The sequence below is a fragment of the Rana temporaria genome, chromosome 6 (assembly GCF_905171775.1).
Source record: "Rana temporaria chromosome 6, aRanTem1.1, whole genome shotgun sequence".
NCBI lineage: Eukaryota > Metazoa > Chordata > Amphibia > Anura > Ranidae > Rana > Rana temporaria.
This window is the reverse complement of record NC_053494.1, coordinates 30,781,732-30,808,522: the sequence shown is the minus strand read 5'-3', so window position 1 is coordinate 30,808,522 and position 26,791 is coordinate 30,781,732. Positions and strand designations below refer to the sequence as shown.

Below are 26,791 nucleotides of genomic sequence, written 5' to 3'. Positions count from 1 at the left end.
TATATATATATATATATATATATATATATATATATAAATAAAAACACACACCTCTGTCCTGCTCCTAGCCAAACCCCCCTACTATTTTTCACATTGCTGCTCTCCACACATCACTGTACTCCATTAGCTATATAATACACCATTTACGTTTCAATATGACTTGTTGTAGTCTGCCAGTACTCTTGCCCACTTTCAATATGGCGCCGACCGAATAGACGCACCGACGTCACTTGGCCCAGAGTCACGTGACCTGATGCAATCAAACTATTAAAACCTGCACAGGAACCGGCCTTGCACGCAGCTGCGGTAACCTTGACATTTCGTGAGGCATGGTAAGTTTCACGTGTGGGGCTACTTACAGGGGCTCGGGGTAATGAGGTCACGTAAGTACCGGAAGGCGACATGTAGCGCCAGAGCTGTCATTACAGCAGTGTGTGTAACTGGAGCGCTGTAACTGGGGGGCTACAAAGCCCAGCATGTCTTACAGACAGACACTGGTATACAGAGACTGACAGGACCTTCTGGGACTTGTGGTTCCCTAGGAGCTTGGGACCCACATTGTGTACAGGCTGGTGACTACCCTATGATCACTGGGGACCCTGCGTAAGGGGACACACACATACACACACACCCTGTGTGAGGGTGGACACACATGGGGACCCAGCGTAAGGGGACACACACACCCTGTGTAAGGGGGGACACACACACGGGGACCCTGTGTAAGGGGGGACACACACACGGGGACCCTGTGTAAGGGGGACACACACACGGGGACCCTGTGTAAGGGGGACACACACACGGGGACCCTGTGTAAGGGGGACACACACACGGGGACCCTGTGTAAGGGGGACACACACACGGGGACCCTGTGTAAGGGGGACCCTGTGTAAGGGGGACACGCGCACGGGGACCCTGTGTAAGGGGGACACGCGCGCGCGCACACACACGGGGACCCTGTGTAAGGGGGGCGCGCGCGCGCACACACGGGGACCCTGTGTAAGGGGGACACGCGCGCGCGCACACACACACGGGGACCCTGTGTAAGGGGGACACGCGCGCACACACACACACACACACGGGGACCCTGTGTAAGGGGGACGCGCGCGCGCGCGCACACACACACACGGGGACCCTGTGTAAGGGGGACACGCGCGCACACACACGGGGACCCTGTGTAAGGGGGACACACACACGGGGACCCTGTGTAAGGGGGACCCTGCGTAAGGGGGACACACACACGGAGACCCTGTGTGGGGACACACACACACACACACACACAGACCCTGTGTGGGGGGGGAGGCACACACACGGGGACCCTGCGTAAGGTGGACACACACACACACACACGGACCCTGTGTAAGGGGGACACACACACACACGGGGACCCTGTGTAAGGGGGACACACACACACACGGGGACCCTGTGTAAGGGGGGGACCCTGTGTAAGGGGGACACACACACACACACGGAGACCCTGCGTAAGGGGGACACACACACGGAGACCCTGTGTGGGGGGGGGGGCACACACACGGGGACCCTGCGTAAGGGGGGGACACACACGGGGACCCTGCGTAGGGGGGGGGACACACACGGGGACCCTGCGTAGGGGGGGGGGACACACACGGGGACCCTGCGTAGGGGGGGGGGGACACACACGGGGACCCTGCGTAGGGGGGGGGACACACACGGGGACCCTGCGTAAGGGGGGGGGACCACACACACGGGGACCCTGCGTAAGGGGGGGGACACACACACACACGGGGACCCTGCGTAAGGGGGGGGGACACACACACACACGGGGACCCTGCGTAGGGGGGGGACACACACGGGGACCCTGCGTAGGGGGGGGACACACACGGGGACCCTGCGTAGGGGGGGGGACCCTGTGTAGACGTTGGGTGGGTGGGGGAGAGACACTCTGTGTAGATGATGGGGGAGAGACGCCCTGTGTAGATGTTGGTGGGTGGGGGGGAGAGACGCCCTGTGTAGATGTTGGCGGGTGGGGGGAGAGACGCCCTGTGTAGATGTTGGTGGGTGGGGGGGAGAGACGCCCTGTGTAGATGTTGGCGGGTGGGGGGAGAGACGCCCTGTGTAGATGTTGGCGGGTGGGGGGAGAGACGCCCTGTGTAGATGTTGGTGGGTGGGGGAGAGACACATTGTGTAGGGGGGGGGGGGGGGGAGACCCCTTGTGTAGATATTGGTGGGGGGACAGTAGCAGGGAGGACCCCTGTACAGGAATTGTGTGTTGGGGTGAGCTGAGTTGCCATGTCTGTTCCTCCCCCACACCATTCCATAATCCTGTACACTCGGATTGGCCTGGGGTTATACTGCGGCAAGTTGGCTCAGCTGTGCGAATCGCTGTAGGTGTACGTCCGTTAGTGCGTGGGGTTCTGTGGGCGTACGCACCGATTGGCCAGCGGGGGAACCAATCGTGGATCTTTGACTTGTAAAGGGTCCTTTAATTGCACAGGTTTAAAAATAAAATAAATTGTGTATTGTGAATTCCCTCTGCCAGCGCTCTAGGTTCCTTTTCTTTGTGCACCACAATGGCTTCGCTGCTTGCTATAGGAGTGCATGCACAGGCTTGCTCCTGAGCTGGGCTGTGTGCTTCCATTGACATACACAGCTCAGCTTGGTCCTGCACCTTCCTCACAGGCTCTGATTGCAGCAGGAACCAAAGGCTCCCATTGCCTCAGCCAAGCCTGTGAAATCAGGGAGAGTAGACCGGAGCCGCTATGGATGGGCACATTGATGGATCAGGTGAGGACTGAGATAAGTATTCAGGGGGGCTTCCAATACTGGGACATTTCTATTTTTACCTCTTAAGAGAGAAGTGTGTTCTGACTCTCTTACCACACATCTCCCCCCCCCCCCCCCTGTACAACAATCTGACCGTTTCCTCTAGTAAGTCTCCAGCCTGACCGGCTTCTGTAGCCTCAGGCCCCGTACACACGTCCGAGAAACTTGACGGGCGAAACACATCGTTTTGCTCGTCGAGTTCCTTGTGAAGCCGCCGAGGATCTCGGCGAGCCAAGTTTCCCCATTGACTAACGAGGAAATAGAGAACATGTTCTCTATTTGGCTCAACGAGATCCTCGGCGGTTTCCTCGGCAGAATACGGCTCCCATCGAGTTTCTGGCTGAATTCTGCCGAGAAATTCGGTCTTGTGTACAGGGCCTTTCATCTAATAAGTATTCTATGTGGCCCTTTGGAGGTATCAGGGGCCACTTTTGAGGCCCTCTATACCTTATGGTATTCTGCTGCCAAGGTCAGGTCTGGGTGTTTCTGGCCATGTGACCCTGGAATTATCTGTGGCCTTCAATCATAACAAACCACAATGTAACCCCCTCCCCCCCTCTGGTACTCAATGTGTTCTGCTTTCTGGGATCTTCAAATTCATAATGAGAAGTAAAATCCAATCATTTTTGTAAAAGTTGAGTCAATATCTTCCAATGGGGAACGTTGGTTTTCTGTATCGCAGTATAAGGCCCCATACACACGAGAGGATTTATCCGCGGATAAATCCTCTCGAGGATTTTGATCCGATGGAGTGTACTCACCATCGGATCGAAATCCCATCGCGATGACGTGTCGCGCTGTGCGCGACGCTGTCATATAAGGAATTCCACGCATGCGGGGGATTGATTTGGACGGACGGATCAATCCGTTGGGATGGATTTCCAGCGGATAGATTTGAAAGCATGTCTTCAAATTTTTATCCGCTGGAAATCCATCCCAGGGGATAAAAATCCGCGGAAACAGATCCGCTGGATTGTACACACCAGGGGATCTATCCGCTGGAGCCGGTCCGCGGATCAATTCCAGCGGATGGATCCTCACGTGTGTACAGGGCCTCAGGTGACGGGATTGGATGCCCCAGATTTCATGGTTAAAGCTGAACTCCAGCCTGGTCTATGTCTTTCAGTTGGGAGAGGAGTTCTGTACTGAAATCGCATTTTCTGGTTTTGCTGCACAATGTGAGCTTCTAGTGTGCTGTAGAAGCTGCAGCAAGTCAAAGCTCTCCTTATTTCCTGGCAGACATCCAGCATCATCTAACCCTCCAACCATGATCTCTGCCTGCATTGCATAGAAACGGACCCAGTGATGATTATTTGGTTTCTGGTCACAAATCTCTGGCTTTCTAATGTATGTAATGAAATGTAAGAGTTGTTCAACCACTTAAGACCCGGACCTTTAGGCAGCTAAAGGACCCGGCCAGATTTGCGATTCGGCACTGCGTCGCTTTAACTGACAATTGCGCGGTCGTGTGACTTCGCTCCCAAACAAAATTGGCGTCCTTTTTTCCCCCCCGCAAATAGAGCTTTCTTTTGGTGGTATTTGATCACCTCTGCAGGTTTTTATTTTTTTGCGCTATAAACAAAAATAGAGCGACAATTTTGAAAAAAATTCAATATTATTTACTTTTTGCTATAATAAATATCCCCCAAAAATATATATATATATATATATATATATATATATATATATATATATATATATATATATATATATATATATATATATATATATATATATATATATATATATATATATATATATATATATATATATATATATATATATATATATATATATATATATATATATATATATATATATATTATAATAAAAAAATGTTTTTCTCTCAGTTTAGGCCGATACGTATTCTACCTATTTTTGGTAAAAAAAAATTGCAATAAGCGTTTATCGATTGGTTTGCGCAAAATTTATAGTATTTACAAAATAGGGGATTGCATTTTTATTAAAAAAAAATTTTTTTTTTTACTACTAATGGCGGCGATCAGCGTTTTTTTTTTTTTTTGTTTTTTTTTCAAGACTGCGACATTATGGCGGACAATTTTGACACATTTTTGGGACCATTGTCATTTTCACAGCTAAAAATTCATTGTTTACTGTGAAAATGCCAATTGCAGTTTGGGAGTTAACCACAAGGGGGCGCTGAAGGGGTTGTGTGACCTCATTTGTGTTTCTAACTGTAGGGGGGTGTGGCTGTAGGTCTGACGTCATCGATTGTTTTTCCCTATAAAAGGGAACACACGATCGATGACAGCGCCACAGTGAAGAACGGGGAAGCCGTGTTTACACACGGCTCTCCCCGTTCTTCAGCTCCGGGGACCAATCGCGGGACTCCAGCGGCGATCGGGTCCACGGGTCACGGAGCTTTAGACCGGGTCGTGGGCCCGCGAGCGTGCGCCCGCAACCCACGGCTGGGCACTTAGAGGACGTACCTGTACGTGCTTGTGCCATTCTGCCGACGTAAATGTGCAGGAGGCGGTCCTTAAGAAGAAGGGAAAAAAAAGTCTTTAGCCTGTTGAGGTCAGAAGAATCTTGTAAGGAAAATATAATCGTATTAAACATTGGCGTTGTCCTGGGTTCACACCGGTGCGTGCGGAACACTGTGTGGGAATCGCAACACATTCCTGTGCACATCGCATGCGATGTTTGCGATTTCAGCCATAACATTTTGTATAGCTCAAATGCCACCGCATCTGCACCAAAATGGACACTACAGGAAACTAACCCCCCCCCCTTTTTTTTTGTTGTAATTTGGGAGTTTTCCTCTTGTGTTTATGTAGTTCTTGCTGCAGTGGAGCTCTGCCTGTGTACAATACATGTCAATGATATGTTTTTGAGTCGGGGTTGTTGTAATTACATAATTTGTACTTTGTCTTCCCCTACAGGCAAAGTACTTGGCACAGATCCTGGTGATGGGAGCGCAGGTTATAGGGCGGGCATTCACAAAGGCTCTACGCGCAGAGTTTGTAGGTAAATAATCGTATAGGATGGAAGATCTGATATTTTGTCCGTTGTCACCCATTTATATGCCGCGTTTAGAAACCTTTTTTGCATTGCAAATAGTCAAAAAATGTATCTCCATTAAAAACGCGAGTTTTACCGCGTTTACAAGCTGTCACAGGCATTTCAAACGCCTCTGAACATCTGTCCTGAGCGTTTTTTTTTTTTTTTTTTTTTTTTTTTTTTGTTTTTTTTTTTGCTTTCCAAAAAATTCTAAACTCGACTGCCTAGAAACAACCATAAACGACCCTGTGTACATGTAATAAGATGACACAGAGGAGAGTTCAGGGGCAGCTGATAAAAATGCGCAACTGCTCCTAAACGTCAGTTTACCAGCAGCAGTGTACATGCAAAGGTTTCTCAACTCCAATCCTCAAGGCACCCCAACAGGTCATGTTTTCAGGATTTCCCTCAGATGAAACAGCTGTGGTAATTACTAAGGCAGTGAAACTGATCAAATCCCCTGTGCAAAATAATGAAGAGCCTGAAAACATGACCTGTTGGGACTCCTTGTGGAACACTGCCTTAAAGTGTTACTAAACGCACCGCAGTAAAATCAGTCTGTATATGCAGTAAAACATGCTTGTTATACTCACTGTGGAACCTAAGGGGTTAATCCTAAACATTGTGTAAAAAAAATAAAAAATAAACTCCTAGTACAGAGCCTTTGGAGTCACTCTGCACATGCTCAGTTTAGTGTGTTTTGTTTGCTTTCTTGGGAGAGTGCACGTGATCAGCACAGGGCCAAACCGCACTGTCCAGACAAAGGGTCAAGGGAACCTGCAGCCTCATAGGACAGTCAGAGTAGAATGAATATTCGCTCTGCAAGCTTTAACCAGACACTGATAGAAGTCACAAGACTGCTATATACTGCTGATGAGAAAAGGTATTTAGCAGCTTATATTTACCAAAATAATTGCATTTCCATGTTCTGTGTATAGTGGGAGACCAGATGTAGTGAATGCAGGGTCCTGCGTTTAGTAACACTCTTAAATGCACCGCTAGGGATTGAAAAAATAATGAATAGGGACCTCAAAGGTGAATGCACCCAAGATTGAAATTAATGTTTTGGGCATTCCTCTTGCATCGGGTATTCTCGTCGCTGTGCTCTCTTGCATCGGGTCTTTCAATCAGAGCCACTTAAAGGAACACTAAAGATAAAAAATATACAAAAAATATATAAACTACAAACGTGTAATACTTGCCTCCACTGTGCAGCTTGTTTTGCACAGAGTGTCCCCGAAACTGGTCTTCTGGGGGTCCCTTGGCGGCTGTACAGTGACCGGCTGTTTCACTCGGCCCCGCCCTCTGGCGCGCCACGTCATTGGATGTGATTGACGGCAGCGCGAGCCAATGGCTGCGCTGCTTTTAATCAACCAATGAATGAGCCGAGAAGCCTGTCCGTTCACGGCGCGGCACTTTCGAGGGGTCAGGTGAGTAAACGGGGGGGCGCTAATCCAGATGTTTTTTTTCACCTTTTACAACCCCTTTAAATCAGGAGTTCACTCCCCCCTCCAATCACTTCCCTTATTCCATCAAATGTGTGTCCCCCGTTAAAACAGTTGCTACAATTACCGAATAAATGGCTGAATAGCTATGTACCAATGGTTTTACACTTGATGTAAAAGTGACAATATATATCATAATTTGCAGTGCATAACCAAATAAACTAATATTATTATTTATTTATTTTTAGATGATAATAAAGTGACAATATTGCAGTATGAATACAGATGCATATGGTGATCGTGCAAATAGTCCCTTTTATTTTGCCCAAAAAAAAAAGTGGCAGTGCTCCAAGTTCCAATATTGTGGTGATCCACCTCTTGAGAGTGGTGTAAATTCAAGACTCACCAGATGAGTTGGAGCCCTTTGCCTTCTAGCAAACAGTCAATCGTGCCTGTAGGTCTTTTTGGGGGAACCTAACTCCGTACCCTGGCCTCTGGTCATTTCAGGTGTCCCTTCTGGGGTAAAAATCCTCTGACTGGCTCTGGGACTTCAGCTTTGAAACCATCACACCCATATGATGAAACGCATCAGCTGACTCTCCTGAAACGTCGCTTCCGGCCTAAGAGTAGAATGCAAGCCGAATGGGAACTACCGCCACATATCCTTTAGCTAAATGGCCCGTGGAATGCACTGATTTTATAGCAGTGGCTTTGTTTTTTTAATATGATGGCAGTCGTTTTACCAATAAACCAAAGGATTTTTACCCCATGAGGAGCTCTTTATCTTTTCACTCCCAAGAGGCAGATCACCACAATATTGGAACTTCGAGCACTGGCACTTGTTCTCTTCCGTTCATAGACGGACACAGCATCCTTTGACAGTAGGGAAGCGGATATAACACTACTGTCAAAGGATGCTGTGTCTGTCTATGAACTCAGAGAAATGGATTTTACGGTGAGTACAAAAATCCTATTTTTTGCACTATTATCATTATATGCACTTGTATTCATATTGCACTAATGTCACTTTATTATATTTAAAAAAAAAAAAAAAAAAGTTTTATTAGTTTATTTGATATATTTATATAAAACCAAATTATATACACTTCTTTTTTTTTTTTTTTTTTTTTTGTCACTTTTACATCAAGTGTAACCCCATTGGTACATAGGTAATCGTATCAACGGTTTTAATTTCTAATATTTAGGATTATCCCGGGTTACTAATTATCAGCTTATAGTATCAATTGGGAGGAGCCAGCACTGGTTTTAGTTTTTTTTTTCTTGCATATGCTCTACTTTGTGGAATATTTTGAACAGCAGCAGGCCCACATACACAAGTTTATCCAATTCCAAGGCGCGAGTGGAACAAAAAAGACAGAGATAAAATGCTGGGTTTGTAACCCTTCCCCCCACAGTGTGTCTTTTAAGATAATTTGGCTTCCGTTGGACATGTACTTTTAAAGCTATCTATTACCTTGTCATTTGTTTGCACTGGATGACCCGTATCCCAGATATAGGGTTCTTGGTGTTTTGTGCAGTTTGAGTATTATTTTTTTTTTTTTTTTTCTATGCTGCATATGTGTAAAATGCACAACATATATATAACGTACCCAGTCGGCAACCTATAAGAATGGGGTTCCCTATGGGTAACAAGGGCTACTAAAGGCAAAACAAGGACTATACTCGTATGTAAGGATTTACAAAATATTTAATATAAGAAAAAAAGTGTAAAATGTTTAACTATTGTTGCTGCACACTGTACTTTTTCATACTCTCTTGTTACAATCAGCAAGCAGGGCAGCAGCTGAGGCAAGAGGAGGGCGGGCAGGAAAGGAGTCGGCTGCAGCCAGCAGCCTATCGGGAATAAGTTTGCAAGAAGCCCAGCAAATTCTAAATCTCTCTAAACTGGAGCCTGAGGAGATTCAGAAGGTAACGCATAGCTTTTTCTATCCTGTGCTTGTTTCATACAAACATACCTGTTTAGCATGTGATGTACTGTTCCTGCACAGCTTCATGTAAGCCTGCATTTTTGTGAGTGGTCACAAGATGGAGCTGTAACAAATGAGTTATTTGCAGAAGTGTTACAAATTACTAGATTTGCCTTCCACTTCTACCAAGACTGTCAGACTGCATTGAGACCCTTGTTAAAAAGGAAGTCATTACCGGATAACTTCATGATTTTATATTCCTATTTAGAGAATTGGAATGGTGATCAAAGTATAGACTTTCCTACCAGACAGAGCCATGGATAAGCTATTGTGGTTTTGGGTCTGACGTGTGAAATCTAAAGCAAAGAATGAACCTGCTGCCCATACCAGCCAGAACCCATATTTAATTTTCCAAATGCTGAAAGGTCAAGTCTGATAGCTACCTCCCCCCCCCCCCCTCCATCCTTGGCTTTTTCTTGGTTCATTTATCTGTAACACATCCAAGGGATGGGCTTGGACTCTTCCAGCTTTGCCTGTTCATAGGAATTGGCACAGAGGGAAAGTTTGGTGTTGTAGGCATGAGCTTTTACTCTTCTACTTCTGCCCCAGTCAAGTGCCAGCTGCAGTCTGGATCTTTTGGGCAAGGTTTTATAACCTGTACTGTTTTTTTTTTTTTTTTTTTTCAGCCAATGCTGTTTTGGGATTATTCAGTGTATAGTGTAAGGCCATGCAACCAGACTGGTGTTACCCTGCTAGCTATACAGAAAAGTGAACCTTTTATTTGTTTTTTGTTTTTTCTGCAGAACTACGACCACCTATTTAAAGCCAATGACAGAGCTGCAGGAGGATCCTTCTACCTGCAGTCCAAGGTAAAGTAGTCTTTAAAGAGTTTGTACTTTTATGATACCCCCTTGTTGCCAGCAGACCTTCTCCCATTTATCTGATCTATTCTTTCTTTCTTTCTTTCTTTCTTTCTTTCTTTCTTTCTTTCTTTCTTTCTTTCTTTCTTTCTTTCTTTCTTTCTTTCTTTCTTTCTTTCTTTCTTTCTTTCTTTCTTTCTTTCTTTCTTTCTTTCTTTCTTTCTTTCTTTCTTTCTTTCCTCTCCCTCTCCCTCTCCCTCTCCCCATTACACAATGACTTGCCCTCCTTGTCGTCTCAATTTTCTTAGACTCTTATCTTTGTCTTCTCCCTTCAATAGCCTAGTGACTTTCCCCCCTCCCATGCATGCAGATATTTGTAGCATCTGGACTGATCAAACCTTAACTTGCAATCAGTTTCTTACAATTGTTGAGACAACCAGTGCCACGTTTTCTGTGAGTTGGCCAGCTTATACTGCCTTTTATTGTGAAAAAACTTGCGCACAGACACTGTATAGCACTGTGCAGCAGAACCAGTGTACCTCATGAGCAACTATGGCACTATATACACTCGTCGGCCGCTTTATTTGTTACACCCTGTAAGAAAAGAAATGGCTGCACATCCAGGAATTCCGATTGCCTTTTATTGTTCAAAGTGATAACACCAAAGTCACCAACACGAGGTCACGTAGACGTGTTTCACACAAACATCTTGTGCTTAATCGTTACCATTATATTTTGCACTCCCTTAATTCTTCGTGGCATAGCTTCAACAAGGTGTTGGAAACATTGCTCAAATTCTTGGCCCATATTGACATGATGGCGTCACACAGTTGCTTCAAATTTGTTGGCTGCAAATCTCCCATTCTACCACTTCTCTAAGATGCTCTATTGGATTGAGATCTGGTGACTGTGGAGGCCATTGGAGTACAGTGACCTCATTGTCATGTTCAAGAAACCCATGGTGAGATGATGTGAGCTTTGTGACCTGGTGCATTATCCTGCTGGAAGGAGCCATCAGAAGATGGGTACACTGTAGTCATAAAGGGATGGACATGGTCAGCAACAATACTCGGGTAGGCTGTGGTGTTCAAATGATGCTCAGTTGGTACTAAGGGGCCCAATGTGTGCAGAGAAAATATCCCCCCACACCATGACACCACCAGCTTTAACATTTGATACAAGGCAGGATGAATCCATGCTTTCATGTTTACGCCAAATTCTGACCCTAGCATCTGAATGTTGCAGCTGAAATCAAGGCCATCAGATCAGGCAACGTTCTTTCCAATCTTCTATTGTCCAATTTTGGTGAGCCTGTGCGAATTGTAGCCTCCGGTTTCTGTTGGCTGACAGGAGTGGCCCCCGGTGTGGTCTTTTAATGCTGTAGCCCATCTGCTTCAAGGTTCAATGTGTTTTGCATTCAGAGATGGTATTCTCCATACCTTGGTTGTAATGAGTGGTTATTTGAGTTACTGTTGCCTTTCCGTCATCTTGAACCAGTCTGCCCATTCTCCTTTAAGAACAAGGTATTTTTCCCCAGTCATCTTCCAGGACGGCTTACAGTGATGGGCTACTCCCACCTAGCACAGGAAAGGCATGATCCACATCATAAGACAGACCACAGGCAGTAAGTTGCCCCTCAGTATTTGTTTCCTCCAGCCAGACAGGAACTCTGAAGACATTTTGTTATTTTTCTCTGGCCTTCGTGCTAGGTGGCAGGGGCCTTTCGGCATCACAGGGGCAGTGAACCTGAGGAGGCAGATGGCTCGGGCTACCCTCAAAAAGGAGTCTTGCATTTTTACTCTAGGGGACCCCCCTCTCCACAGGAGTCTGGTCGGCAGCATGCCTGTAGATTCAGGTACACTGGCAGTGTAGGATTTCGACCAAGTCTTCCGGGTGACAGTGTGAACTTATGGTGTCCTGATCCTTGGTTCTCAGCTGCTGCATGCATCACCCCGATACCGTTGTTTAGCGCAGACGGTCGGCTTTATTCTAATAACAACCGACGTGGCTTGGCTGTTACAAGCAGCAGTAGGGGCCGCCTGGCTGGCCAGTTGAAGACCCAAACAAAGCTAAAGCTTCCTTTTGGGTCTCGGATCTAGTAACCAGAAAGCAATGTCATGACATCAGTTCACGGATAACTGGCATCTTAAAGGCGCCAGTTTAAAAAAAAAAAAGTATTCAAAAACGCTGATCTTGATGTTTTGAATACTTTTAAGTGCAGTGGAGGGGTTTGGGGTCTTATAGACCCTGACCCTGATCTCTCCATAAAGAGTATCTGTCAATGCCTATTACTCTCACAAAGGGTTTTTAAAATCCTTGTGACAGCAATAAGGGTGAGAAAAAAATGATAGTAAATTATTTATTTTTGTACAAAATCGTCAGGAGAGGTGGCCAAAAATTCGTATCGGCACCGAAAAACCAATATCGGTCAATCCCTCATTTCTCTTTCGTTCATAGACGGACACAGCCTTCATTGACCTTAGGGTTATGCTTCTTCCTACCAGGAGATTTAGGCAGAATTCTACAGCACTTAAGGTGTTAAAAACTTTCCTTCATGCTGCTCCTCCCAGGGGGCGTGGCTCCCCCAGGCATAACCCACACCCTGCTTTAGCAGCCTCAGTTTGTTTTCTGCCTAACGACAGGAGGTCAAGGCTATCTCTGGAGTTTTTTTCTGGCGATTTTTCTCGCTTTTTTTTATTATTTTGTTCCTGCATTTTTGAATCCTGCGATTCTTCTATCAACAGCCGACTGGGTGACAGGCTGGGTCCTCGACTCTTGTAGTCCCCCCATGTTCGGCCTTCGAGCGTGTGCCAGCCCTCAGCTCAGCTTTGGGACGTCCACGACAGGCCCCATTGCTCCAGGGGCGGCCGGGGAACTTTGGTTCTAGGGCACACATATGACCGGTCTCTATGGCTTTGTCACAGTGTGTCTGGCCGACAGCCATGCCGTTTACGGACGTTGGTTCTGTCTGGGATACCTCCAGCCGGGTAGTCGCAGGACAGGTAAGTAGTGGCCCCTTACTCAGGTAAGTGGTCTGGCTGGTGGTTTCCCTGGGGAGGTCGACTGAGGGTCCGCCCTGCTTTCCTCTCTCCCCTTCCTCTCCCTCCTTCCCCTGACTGGGTAGTGGCTGTGAAGGGGGGCCTCCTGGGTTTTCTTTGTTACCACCAGGGCCCGTGTGTTAGGGGGACTGTGTTGTTACTCTGGGGGGTGCTGCTGTGTGCTGCTGTGTTCTATGAGGTAATTTTTACCTCAGACAGCGGCCGTCTTGGAAATCTCCTTGGTAACGCTGTGATTCTTTTCTGAGGTAACAAAGCAGTCAGTGCTGCTGTGTTCTATGAGGTAATTTTTACCTCAGACAGCGGCCGTCTTGGAAATCTCCTTGGTAACGATGTGATTCTTCCCTGAGATGACTCGGCACAGCCTCTGGTCAGTTTTAGTGCTGTTACAGTTTTAGTGCTGTGAATCTTCCATGAGGTGAATACACATCACAGTCAGCACATCAGAGCACACCTGAGGTTTTTCAGCTCCCTCTGCAGCTGGGTGGGGTGGTGAATACCGGGGGCCCCCATGCTCTGCAATAGCAGCAAGGAGGTGACCAGTGGGGTTTTTTTTGTCCTGCCTTGCAGGGTGGGTGACTCAGCGCTGACACTATGGAACTCAAGCTATGCCTGAGTTAACCCTTAACGCCCCTCCCCCTGCCACATCTGTTATGTTGGCTGTCCTGGGTTTCTTGCCAGGTTTGAAGCAGCTAGTGCCCGGATGGGGGGTAAAAAAGCGCCCCCTCCCTGAAGCCTGCTTCTGGGGATGACACAGAATCGCTGTTTTTTTTCTGGTTCTGTTATGTCAGAGGCTGCGGGTTTTAACCCTTATGGATAGTGAGGATGACTCTGCTGCAGTCAGTTGCTGGCAAGAATTTGTTGGAGCTCTTGTTTCTGCGGTGCGTGAGGCTCTAAAAATTGAGGATGTGGCGGAGACACCTCCGTGTCAGTACCAGCAGACTACCACGCATCGCTGAAGTGTTTCCTTGTGTTCCTTATTTGGACTATATGTTATACAAGGAATGGGATGCACCGCAAAAGGTTTGTCAAAAAACTTTGCAACCCGTTACCCCCTTGAGGGGGGCTTTAAAAAAAAAAAAAGTAGGTCTCTCCTCCGCCAGTGTACCCCCCTGTGTCCAGACTGCGCAAGGCCACCACATTGCCTGTGGAAGGGGCTCCTGCATTTCAGGATCCCGCTGATAGGAGAGTGGAGGCCGTGGCCCGCTCCCTATTCACGGTGGTGGGTTCGGCGGTGAGGCCGGCTCTGGCCGGGGCCCTGGCAGGCCCCGACTAAAAGGGCGAAGCTCCTGCTGCAGGAGCTGGAAGAAGGACCTCTAAGGTGGCCTTGGTGATCACCGTTAAGGGTGAACGGTCCTTTTGGGTCTTCCCTGACTGGCATCATTGAGGATGCCACAGGTGGTAAGCGCATGCTGTTCCCACGGTTTGGGAAGGGCTAGGGACCTCGCCCTGTGCAAGGACCCTCCTTGCCTACCTCCGAGCGTTTTTTCGCTCGCCCTGTGCGGTGGGGGTAGGTCTACATGGTGCTTGAATCCCCGCTGCGGGGTAGCAGCGCACCGGATACCGCATGCCTAACAAGTCTGCGGACATACCTGCTTCCGCCTGAAGGTCTGCTCCCGCCCGTGTCTCGGGTGGGAGACTGGCTTCGCATTGCGAAGTGTTTTCCTTGGGGTACAAGATTGAGTTTCTCTCTTGTCTGCCAAACAGGTTTTTTCCCTCCGGCTTCTGGCCTCCTCCGGTTTGCCGGTTGACTCCGTCAGGGGCTGTCCAGGATCTTCTGGTCAGGGGAGTGATTGTGCCAGTTCCCTCGTTGGAACGGTCTCGGGGTTTTACTCCATTCTGTTTGTGTCCCCCATGGAGGATGGGGCCCGGTCGATCCTGGGCCTCAAGTCCCTCGTTTTGTTTTGTCAGGTTTTTCTGGCATCCTTGGATGTCATGAACGTGTACCTGCATATCCTCAAACCACCAGAGATTCTGTGCTTTGCGGTCGGGGGGGACCATTTTCAATGGTGTCCTTCCCATTCGGCGGGTTTTCGCCAAGGTGCTCGTACCGATACTGGCCCGGCTGTGACAGCGGGGGTTTGTTATCATGGGATGTCTGGACGACATTCTCCTACGAGCTTCTTTGAGCTCTGCATTGGTGGAGCCGTGTCTATCACGTGTCGGGCTCTCCGAGTGTTCGGCTGGTTTCTGGATTGTCCTGAAATCAGGGTTGATTCCGTCTCAGGGATACCTGAGACTGGTCCTGGATTCCTCCGGGGCGGGAGTGTTTTTCTCCTAGCGGAAAAACTTCAGACTCTGCTATCTGCTGTGCAGCAGTTGCCGACCCAGAAGCGGTCATCTCTGCGATTCTGCAGGAAGGTTCTGGGTCAGTTGGTAGCCTCTTTCGAGGCGGTTCCGTATGCCCAATTCCACGCCAGGGTACTACGGAGGGAACTGCTGTCACGATGGGACTAGCTTCCGTCATCTCTGGATTACCAGATTCAGTTGAGTCATCTGATCATGTCTCCCCTGGTATGGTGGCTGGCGTTTCCGGTGCTTCGGGCCGGAAAGTCATTTTTCTGCAGGCCACTGGACAGTGGTCACAACGGATGCCAGCCTCTCCGGTTGGGGAGGGGCGCTTGGGGCACCCAGTCAGCCCAGGGGCACTGGACTCAGGTGGAGTCCTGCCTACTGATCAACGTTCTGGAGCTCCGAGCAATCAAGCTTTGCCTTACCAGGTGGTCCCTGGATCTACAGGGCCGACCGGTCAGGATCCTGTCCGATAACACCACGTCCGTGGCGTAGGTTGATCATCAGGGAGGCACACGGAGTTCTGTTGCAGCGACGGGGGTCGCGCGCATCCTTTCGGTGGGCCGAAGGGTCCGTTCCGGCTCTATCGGCCGGGTACATTCCGGGAATACGGAATTGGCTAGCCGACTACCTAAGTCGCACTGCACTGGGCCAAGGAGAGTGGTCTCTCCACCCGCAGGTGTTTCGGGGTCTGTGCCGAAAGTGGGGCACTCCGGACGTGGACCTTCTAGCGTCCCGTCTCTATATCGGTAGGTGCCACGGTTCGTGGCCAGGTTTAAGGACCCGTGGGCGGACGCGTCAGGCGCGTTGGTGGCTCCTTGGGGTCGCTGTCGCCTACTTTACACCTTCCCTCCTCGGAAGCTTCTTCCTCGCCTGCTGCGCAGAGTAGAAGCTGTAGGGATTCTATTGGTCCTGATTGCCCCAGATTGGCCGCGTCGCTTCTGGTACGCGGACCAGGTGCGTCTGCTAGCGTCTTCCCCTGGGAATTGATTTTCTGTTACAGGGTCCAATCTTCCACCCTGTTTCACAGCCACCGGCCTTAGCGGCGTGGCTGTTGAGAGCCAGGGGCTTAAGGACCGAGGCCTATTGGGCTCGGTGGTCTCTACCGTGCTGCCTGCACGGAGGTCTACCTCACGTAGGTTTTTTCCTCATACATGGAAGGCCTACTTCTCTGTGTGTGGGGAGATGAACTGGCACTCTCGTACATGCGTTGTGTACAGGATTCTGCTGTCTTTGCAGCAGGGAGTGGTTCAGGCTCTCGCCTTGCGTACGGTTAGGAGCCAGATTTCTGCTCTGGCTGTTTTTTACTTGCAGCGACCCTTGGCATAGCACTCCTGGGTGCGTGCGTTGGGTCAGGGGGGCTGGCAGGTGGCCCCTCCGGTGCGCCCTCCATTACCCCCATAGGACTTGAATTTAGTCCTTTCAGTGCTTCGGGATGCTCCCTTTGAGGACATTCGGGAGGTTTTTTGTTTTATTGTCACAAAAGGTGATTTTATTTCTGGTAGCAATTACCTCGATCAGACGGGTGTCTGTCTGTTCTGGTGGCCTTGTCTTGCAAGGCTCCCTGCTTGGTCATCCGTAAGGATGAGGTGGTGCTGCGGCCGCAGCCGTTTTTCTCCCTAAGGTCGTTTCGGCTTTTCACTTGGATGTGGACATTGTTCTTCCATCCTTGTGTCCTCAGCCTAAGAACCCGAAGGAGGCCACTTTACATTCTTTGGATGTGGTTCGGGCCCTTCGAGTTTACTTGTCGGCGACAGCTCCGTTCCGGATGTCGGACTCGCTGTTCGTGTCTGTGTCCGGTCCCAGTAAGGGCCTGGCAGTTTCGTCGGCCACCATTTCCAGGTGGATCCGACGGATTGTGCTTCAGGCCTATGCCCTGAAGGGCGGGCGCCCCCCTTTCGGGTCATGGCGCATTCGGCCAGGGCAATCGGGGCCTCTTGGGCTTTCCGACACCAAGCCTCTGTGTTACTGGTGTGTAAGGCTGCGACCTGGTCGTCGGTCCACGCTTTTTCAAAGTTTTATATGGTGGATGTGAGTGCATCTTCGGATGCCTCCATTGGCCGCAGGGTGTTACAGGCGGCAGTTTAAGGTTGGAGTTCCTCCGTTGAGTACCTCCGGTTTTTGTTTGGGGTGTAACCTGTTTTTGCTGTGTTATTTTTCCCACCCCTCGAATTTTTTTGACACTGCTTGGGGACGTCCCTAAGGTCAATGAAGGCTGTGTCCGTCTATGAACGAAAGAGAAAAAAGGATTTTTGTACTCACCGTAAAATCCATTTCTGAGTTCATAGACGGACACAGCACCCACCCCTCCTTTGTTTGTACTGCTTGTTACGAACTGAGGCTGCTAAAGCAGAGTGGGGGTTATGCCTGGGGGAGCCACGCCCCCTGGGAGGAGCAGCATGAAGGAAAGTTTTTAACACCTTAAGTGCTGTAGAATTCTGCCTAAATCTCCTGGTAGGAAGAAGCATAACCCTAAGGTCAATGAAGGCTGTGTCCGTCTATGAACTCAGAGAAATGGATTTTACGGTGAGTACAAAAATCCTTTTTTTTACCCAGTTCCTTTCATAACCCTCGTATCTGCATTTAGAGGGGAGAAGGGGCATGGGATATATAGATGGGAAATGTCACTGGATGGATACAAGGGTCTATTTATCTAAATGTCCATAGGTATCTCATTGGGTGAAGATTATGTAGGATGAGAGCTAAAAAGATCTATAGATTGGGAGTCTAGATTAAGACAAGCAGGTGTCAAAATGTTACTATCACAGGGTGATTGAAACGTGATGTAAGCCTACCGGGCATCATCGTTGTTTTCTCTGGAAAACATCAAAGTTCATTCAGACCCATAGATCTGAGGAACAGCATCCGGGTCTATCTTCCAAACCTTCATTAAACCATTACCGACCAGGCCTGGTCTCTAACCAGGAACAGGCTGTCAGGACTAAGGATGAGCTCCAGCATGTTCGCATAGTACATGTGCAGAGCCCGCCAATATCGGCAATATTCGCATCAGGACAATGTCTCCCTGGCTGTGATTAGCGCCGTGCAGACTTCCTGGCGGGCTCTGCACGTGTACTATGCGAACACACTGGAGCTCATCCTTAGGAGGAAGGTGCTTAATGCTGTGGTCCTGCCCTGATCAGGTAGTTCTATTGTCCTTTCTGTGAGCCGTCCCGGAAGATGACTGGGGGGGGTAATGGGAGTTAATACCTGTTAACGCATTTTCCAGGATGGCGTCGGTTCCCTCCCTTGTTTTGAGACTAATGATGTAATCCTAAACTGGTTGCACTAATGGAAGTGTGTGTTTGTTTTTTTTTTATTTTTATTTTTTTCCTCTACCATGTGATTGGGCGATTAAAAATTTGTTACCAAGCAATTGAGCAGGTGTACCTAATAAGGTGTCCGGTATATTCTGTATTGAATATATGGATCTGGCCTTATTATTGTGCCTGCACAGCTTGATGCGGGTCTGTTCTCCATCCCCACCCTTATAACTCGATGTTGAATACAAAGCACATGGTTTTCCTTTTCCCTTGGGGGGGCCCCTGGGAGCATTTGGAGTGGACAGTTCCTGCCATGAATGGTACATTCTCAAGGCTGAGTCATGCAGCATCCAGCTGAGCTGCTTCCTGCTTAATAAGTAACAGGTGGAGATCACATCACATTGCAGTAGCTACACTAGTAGACAAATGGATATTAACTTTGATTTAAAGAGATGCTGTCACTATGCCAGTTTAGTGCTAAATGACATTGTCTGCAGATAACCCACTGCCTCAGGCATGTAATGTGCCAGCCCTGTTGCAGCACGCCTGCCTGTCTAAGCTCTATTTAACAGATATTTATTACAGGTACTTGTGTGTAAAGCGCTGTGTAAATTGATGGCACTATACATTCACATCAGTCCCTGCCCTCAGGAGCTTAGCCTATCATGGCCTATACAGGGGGACATCGTGGCACCCGCTCCATGTTGAGTCTTTGGTCCTGGTGGGTGGTAAATTGAGCCTAAGCACTGTCGGGTCACCTTCTCCCACATGCCCAAAAGCTCCGCTCTGAGGGCTCCAGCAGTGCTGGGCATCTATGCATGCTGGGGGAGAAACTGTCACCTTGCCCTGACTATGAATGGACAGAGGGACAGTGTCGCTCTAAATCATGGGTGTTTAGCCTGTGGCCCTACAAGGCTGATTGTAACAAGCATGACTCCCAAATGCAGAGGCATGCTGAGACTTTTAGTTCTGCAACAACTGGAGGGCCACAGGTTGAGCACCCATGCTCTAAGGCAGGGATATGCAATTAGCGGACCTCCAGCTGTTGCAAAACTACAGTCCCATCGTGCCTCTGCCTTTGGGTGTCATGCTTGTGGTTGTCAGTGTTTTGCTATGCCTCATGGGATTTGTAGTTCTGCAACAGCTGGAGGTCCGCTAATTGCATATCCCTGCTCTAAGGCCTGATTTGCACCTATGCTTTTTTTTTTTGTGTGCCTTTTGCAGATTTGCACTACAATCCATTTAACATGGTTTCCTATGAAACACGTTCTGTAGTGCAAAATGCACTAAATGCATAAGTGAATCGGGCCTAAAGGATAAATCCAGACAAACAATTGGATAGAGCAGAGAAGGGTTTGGGGGGGGGGGGGGGTTTGGCCTGTGTCCCCACTTGGCAGATTTCACTGTCACTTAGACAAAGCTGAGCAAGTCCTTCCTCTGCTGTGACCAAGTCTAATAAAGTCCTGATGGAGGCTCCACTGAAAAAATGTTGGAGTTGACATGTAACCTGTTGCAGCTCCTGCCCCTCTTCCTCCGATCTTCCCCCTCCTTGTGACCTCAGATGGGGGTTCTGCTCCCTGCACCTGCTGTCACTTTTTTAAATGCAACGTGGCTCTGCCCACACAGCCATATCATTTATTCATGGTTTCTTGCAAATGCATAAACTAAAAGTACCTTCTGCCACCGTGGCGGACCTGTAGTTTCAGCGAGCTGTAGTTTCAGCGAGGGCTGAGTGGTCTCATAATCTACGGACATGTCCGTCTTACAGAGAGTACGTCTGCATTGTACATGTGATGTACTGATCACAGGTGCAGTGCTTTCCAGTCTCCTGCAAGAATTATTTTTTATTTTATTTTTTCTTTATGCTGTAAAAGTGAATTTTATTTAAAGTGGAGTTCCACCCATAAATATAACATTACATCAGTAGTTTTAAAAAAATGTCATTAGTCCTTTACGAAAAAATTTTTTTTTTTTTAGATGCCTTCAAAGTGTTGTTGCTAGGCAGAATAGTTAATCTTCCCACTTCCTGCACCTAGGTGCTTAATGCTTCCTAACCTACACCGCACAGACTCCTGGGAATGTAGTGGGTGTAACTTTCCAGGAGTCTGTGCACTCCCCAGTCTCAAAGAATCATGTGACTTGGACAGCACAGGTGCTGAAACCTGATCTGACACTGCTTGTGCAGCACTGAGCATGTGCGAGATCTGCAAGGCTGAAATCCAGGAAGTCATACAGTCTGGCTTCATGATGCCCACACTTAAGATGGCCCCAGTCAATTTCTATTTTATAAAGTGTCTAAATGCTGTAACAACCTAACAAAACGGACCTTCGTTTACAGACTAACTTTACTAGAATACATTAAGCTTGTGTATTACAGGGGTATTTATATTTAAAAAGTGAAATTGTGGCTGGAACTCCGCTTTAATCCTTGTATGTCAAGGCCAGACTAACCTGGTGGCAATTTCTGAATTGGTTTTCTATGAAGAATTGTGTCACATTAGTGCAGCAACATACCAATGTTAAAATGACTGGCATGCTGACTAAAAATATTAATCAGTTGTAGGTGGGTTTTGTTTTTTCATTCATATTGGCTTGTTCCCCACTGAACCCACCCCCCTTTTTTTTTTTTTCCCCCCCCCCCCATGTCCCCTCCCTCCCTTTAATGATGATGGAATTTGTGTTGCCAGAAGCAACCTGATTCTCCCATGGTCCATTTTCATTTCTAAAAACCTTTTTTATTTCTGATGGTAAATGAATATAAATGTCTATGAAGATCTCCAGTTATCAGACGGCTGGAGTTTAAATGTAGTCGTAAAGCTGAAAATCCAAACAAAACAATATTTTTGCCTTCTGCTTATTTTTTTTTTATTTTTTTTTCCCAGGTTGTGCGAGCCAAGGAGCGACTAGACCAGGAGTTGCAGATCCAAAATAAAACAAATAAACATGAAGAAGAGGCCAAGACCACGTGAGGCCCAGCCCATGCGTCAGCCTTCACTTGGCTTACGGGAGTCTGTACTCTTGTTGTGAGAACTGTATCTGTATAGAGACTCGGAGGCCTCAGTCTATCCTCGGCGTGGAAGTGACCTTCTTGTATTTTAAGTTATTAAGCTACGTAATTTAACTGCAATCTGCCAAAATGACATGCGTAGCTTCCCTGATGTACAATGTAAATGGTGCACATGAAGCACTGAATGTCACCAGTACTCCTTTTCTACAATAAATGTCTAATGTACATACAAAAGTCTCAATATAAATCGTACAAAAATATTCTCCATCTAGAAGGGAAAAGTGCATCTGACTAGTGAATCTCATAGGACCAATAAAAAGATTTTTATATTCTATGGTGTGTACTTAATAATTCCCCACCATAAAGTGTTGCTAAACCCAGGACCCTTCCATTCACTACATTTGGTCTCCAACAGTACACAGAACATGAAAATGCAATTATTTTATTTATTTAAGTAAATATAAACTGCTAAATACCTAGTCTTGTGACTTCTATCGGTGTCTGGCCAAGCACTGGTTAAAGCTTGTAGGAGGAATTTGAATTGTCCTATAAGGCTGCATCACCCCTGACCCTCTGTCTAGACCAGGGGTCTTCAAACTGCGGCCCTCCAGTTGTCCAGGAACTACAAGTCCCATCATGTCTGAATGTCAGTGTGTTGCAATGCCTCATGGGATGTGTAGTTCTACAACAGCTGGAGGGCCGTAGTTTGAGGATCCCTGGTCTAGACCCTGTGCTGATCGCATGCACCCACTGCACATGCTCAATTTGTGTATTGCTAAAGTGCCTCTCAGGCACGTCACTATCAGGTGATTGGGGACCATGGAAGAAGGGGAGGCTCAGAGAAGACAGGATCAAACTGCCCTTTTTACACTACAGGATTTAACCCCCTTAGGTTCCACAGTGAGTATAATAAGCATGCTTTACTGCAGGGATCCTCAAACTACGGCCCTCCAGCTGTTGCAGAACTACACATCCCATGAGGCATTGTAACACACTGACATTCACAGACATGACTAGGCATGATGGGAATTGTAGTTCCTGAACAACTGGAGGGCCGTAGTTTGAAGACCCATGCTCTACTGCATAAACAGACTGTTGTGGGTTTAGTAACCCTTTTAAGCATACCCCTAACCAATAAATTTTTTTTTTTTTTTTTTTTTTTGTCTGGCACTCCATTACTTTAACTGCCAATTGTGTGGTCCTGTGTGTGTGTTTGTGTTTTGTTTTTTTCTCTCTCAGATGGCTTTCTTTTGGTGGTATTTGATCACCACTGGGTTTTTTTATGCTAAAAAAAAAAAAAGTTTTGAGAACAATATTTACTTTGTGCTATAAAACCTATCCAATAAAATAAATTTTTTAAATCAAATTTCTTAATAAATTTAGGCTAATATGTATTTTGCTGCATGTTTTTGGTAAAAAATATCCCAATAAGCCATATAACGTGTGCACGGAAGCTATAGTGTCTACAAACTATGGTGTGTATTTTTTCTTTCAAAAAACACAACCATCACGTTTCCCTGTCAGAATGGAGCCCTGCCTTGTGTACATAGGCCTGTGTCTGCCTGACAATCGGCAGGTGCCAGTGGACATCCATTGCCTGGCACCCCGCAAATTGGCTTCTGCTGTAATCGCAACAAAAGCTGAGCGCGCCCCCTTCCCCTGGAAGTGCACAATTGTGTGTTTTTATATACCTGGTTCTTCACAGGACGGCCGCCCTGTACCAGTATATCTGCGGGCGGTCAGGAAGTGGTTAATGCATCGATTGCTGAATGAAGTTGATAAACTAAATATGTACATTGAAAACCATTTTAAACACTCGCATACTCATAGAAATGGAAAGTGCTCATCTGTATACAAAGTCCCGGTCATTGAATATGTGTGATCTTGGTATGTCTTCTACATGTTCATCCTATCCCTGCACACGGTTTACTTTACTCCTAATTATCCACCAGACCATTGAGCTCCCTGAACTGTTCAGTTATCTTTGGCTGGGTTTGACCAACTCTTCTGAGGACATCACAATTTGAAACGCGTAGGACGAGCCAGACATGGTAACGCCATCACACATTTGTAATGGATGACCAGAATTTTGTATACAGATAAGTGTTCATGTTTACGATATGGGAGTGTGTTAAATATTTAATGGTGCTTTACTGGAGCTGCACCATTGGAAGTCCTTACTTTTGTTCTTGCATGTGATCCTCTTGACTCAGGCTGAGCTTTGGCCGTTCTTGCAGGCCACATATTGCTGTTCTGGGTTATGCCCACTTGCAGGATCATGGCACTCTGGTAAGTGTCTAGTTTGTATCAGTAGGTGGTATGGATGCGACTCTGTCTCTGCATGCCACTAAACTCTCTCACACGTGAGTCTGGATCGCACTGCTCCAAACTCGCACAGGGCCCTTTTTGTATTCGCTCAGATTGCATCTGTGTGAACCACCTCAATAGGAACACATAATATCTAGCCTGTCATGCAAATCTGTGCGTTTGAAAACTCGTCCAGAATCGCGTGTGTGTGAACCAGGGCTTAGGCTCCATTCACAGCTGGGTGATTTAGGAAGGCGTCAGATTGCTGCGATTCTGCAAAACGCAGATTCAGGTGTCATTTTCTATGGCTCCTAAAACGTGGTGCTGTTTTGGTGCGATTGTTGCGAGATTAATCACACGGCAATCGTTGGAAAATTGGATCAAGTGAAGCTTGTTGCTCAAAAGAAGCTTCCACTCCTTTTTAGGGCGACAAGCTTCACGCGATGTGAATTGCCAAAACTTGTAGGTGCCAGTTTGGGGCGGGGGATTCCACGCCTGTTACGGTTGTAATATTTATGCAGGTGCAAATTTAACCTAATTTTATTTAGCTTTTTGGTTAATGTTTCACGGTTGCAACATTTATGTAGTTATGTGGATGCACGATTTAATAAGTTTGTTTACTTAATGTAACTAGTGCACTATAAAGTACACACCATTGGATATGGAGGGTTTTTTATTGGTCCGTTCTGAGATTCGCTAGTCAGGTGCACCTTCTACCCCCACCCCCTTTTTTTTTTTTATATATATATATATAGTGGGAATGGAATATTGGTGAGTCTAGTGCAGGGATCCTCAAACTACGGCCCTCCAGCTGTTGTAGAACTACACATCCCATGAGGCATTGCAACACACAGACATGACTAGGCATGATGGGAATTGTAGTTCCTGAACAACTGGAGGGCCGTAGTTTGAAGACCCATGGTCTAGTGCATTAGTCCGCTAATTGCAGATATGCAATTAGCGGACCTCCAGCTGTTGCAAAACTAGTCCCATGAGGCATAGCAAGACTCTGACAGTCACAAGCATGACACCCAGAGGCCGAGGCATGATGGGACTTGTAGTTTTGCAACAGCTGGAGGTTCGCTAATTGCTTATCCCTGGTCTAGTGCCACACTTGCACCATTTACATTGTTTTAACTTATAACTGATGACAAAGCTTTATATTTTTGTAGTTCTTTCAGGAAGTCTTTGTGTTCCCGTCCCCTCCCCCACTGTGGGGGTAACCATTTTATGATATAAAATGAAGCCTCGGTTCTTAAGGATTGTTGATTGTCTGGTATGACGCAAGCTGAATGTGCTCTTTGACTGGCTACGGTTAGTCTGGGGATGAGTTGCCATGATTGGCCTTTGTAAGGCCTAAGCTACACAGACATCCGTAGCTCAGTTGTGATGTGAAATGTGCCTGTGAGTAAAGGAAGCCAGTCCTGCGACATGCAGATTGCCACCGCTCACATCTCATTCTGTAAATGCTAGTTGCCTGGCTGTTGTGCAGACATTCAATACCTTGAATTGCTATCCCAGAAGGACTGTGCAGATGGGAATGATATTTTGTGTCCTTTATTTGTTCCAGGCCAGTAACCTGAGATTGTAGTGGGGCTCAGCATAACCAGGCAACTGACATTTCTAGAAGGAAAACGGTGGCAGCCTCCATGTTTCTTGGGAAAGATTCAATTTTGTTTGCTAGTAGCATTCTCACTAATGAATGGGACATAATCCCTGTGTAAACAATACAGGAGGGCACCAGATCGGTAAACCGCAATTTATTCTGAAAACCCATCTAAAAACGTTAGCCTGATGAAGGCGGTGGGGCCTCAGAAACATGTTGCGGCCTGCCTCCCACCTGTTTTACCAGCCTGTGGACACAGCGACAGTGGCATGTATTGGAGCTCAAACGCTCCTGTCGTGTGCTATTGAGGCTACTCGCCAGTCCAGCGAGACCCCCTGCTCCATTCTACCAGCCCTGTGTACAGCGTTTTTCTAGATGTGTTTTCAGAACACATTGCAGTTTGTTTGACATATACTGATCTAGGGCCCTCTATTGTTTACATGTCTGATCCCATACCCATCGAGGAGCTGCTGGTGACTACACGTCTTTTCTTCTATCAAGCTTACCAGCCTCCTCCATATGTCTTCTATGGATTTTAAATGACTATTTGTCTGCCGGTGGAGCACTGACTCGCCTGCTGATTTAGTGAGTGATTTGTGTTGTTATAATCCCTGTGTAAGCTACACCCATTGCATGTAGTAGTGGTATTTATGCATTATCACACTGTTCTGTGTTGCCGGTGTAAGTTAGGTCCTCCTGGCCGAGTGCTGCTCAGCAGGCTGGAATCACTCTGTCTCACATGTGAAGTGACGTTTTGCTGCAGGTACTGTGTGTGTTTTTTTCTTTTTTTTTTTTTTCTTCTTCTGAATAAACATTGTTTTAAAAAGTTATTTCTGAGTATAAACTTATTTCCACCAATAATTTTTTTTTTTAAGTCAGCAGCTACAAATACTGCAGCTGCTGACTTTTAATATATGGACACTTACCTGCCTGGGCGCCCGTGATGTCAGCACCCGAAGTCGATCTGTCCCTTGGCTCTTCAGTATGGGAATCGGGAAGTGAAGCATTGCGGCTTAACTTCCTGGTTCCCTACTGTGCATGCGCGAGTCGCACTGCGCGGTCTCGCTGGTCCCTGCTGTCTTCTGGGACCCGCGTGTCTTCCAGAAGATAGTGGGGGAGGGAGGAGGTGCTGGATGTGGCGTAGGTCCAGAAGTGGGAGCAAATACCTGGATTACACAGGTATTCCCCCCCCCCCCCCCCCCGAAAG

General features: G+C 47.2%; 1 protein-coding gene across 1 annotated transcript; it reads left to right on the top strand.

Moving 5' to 3' along the window:
• Positions 1–227: 227 nt before the first annotated feature.
• PAM16 (presequence translocase associated motor 16) lies at positions 228–22,005 on the top strand. The gene is made up of 5 exons (XM_040356582.1): positions 228–332; positions 5,703–5,787; positions 9,055–9,194; positions 9,997–10,062; positions 21,547–22,005. Exons 1-5 carry the CDS (start codon positions 330–332, stop codon positions 21,631–21,633), a joined length of 381 nt encoding a protein of 126 aa, XP_040212516.1. The 5' UTR covers positions 228–329; the 3' UTR covers positions 21,634–22,005.
• Positions 22,006–26,791: the final 4,786 nt, after the last annotated feature.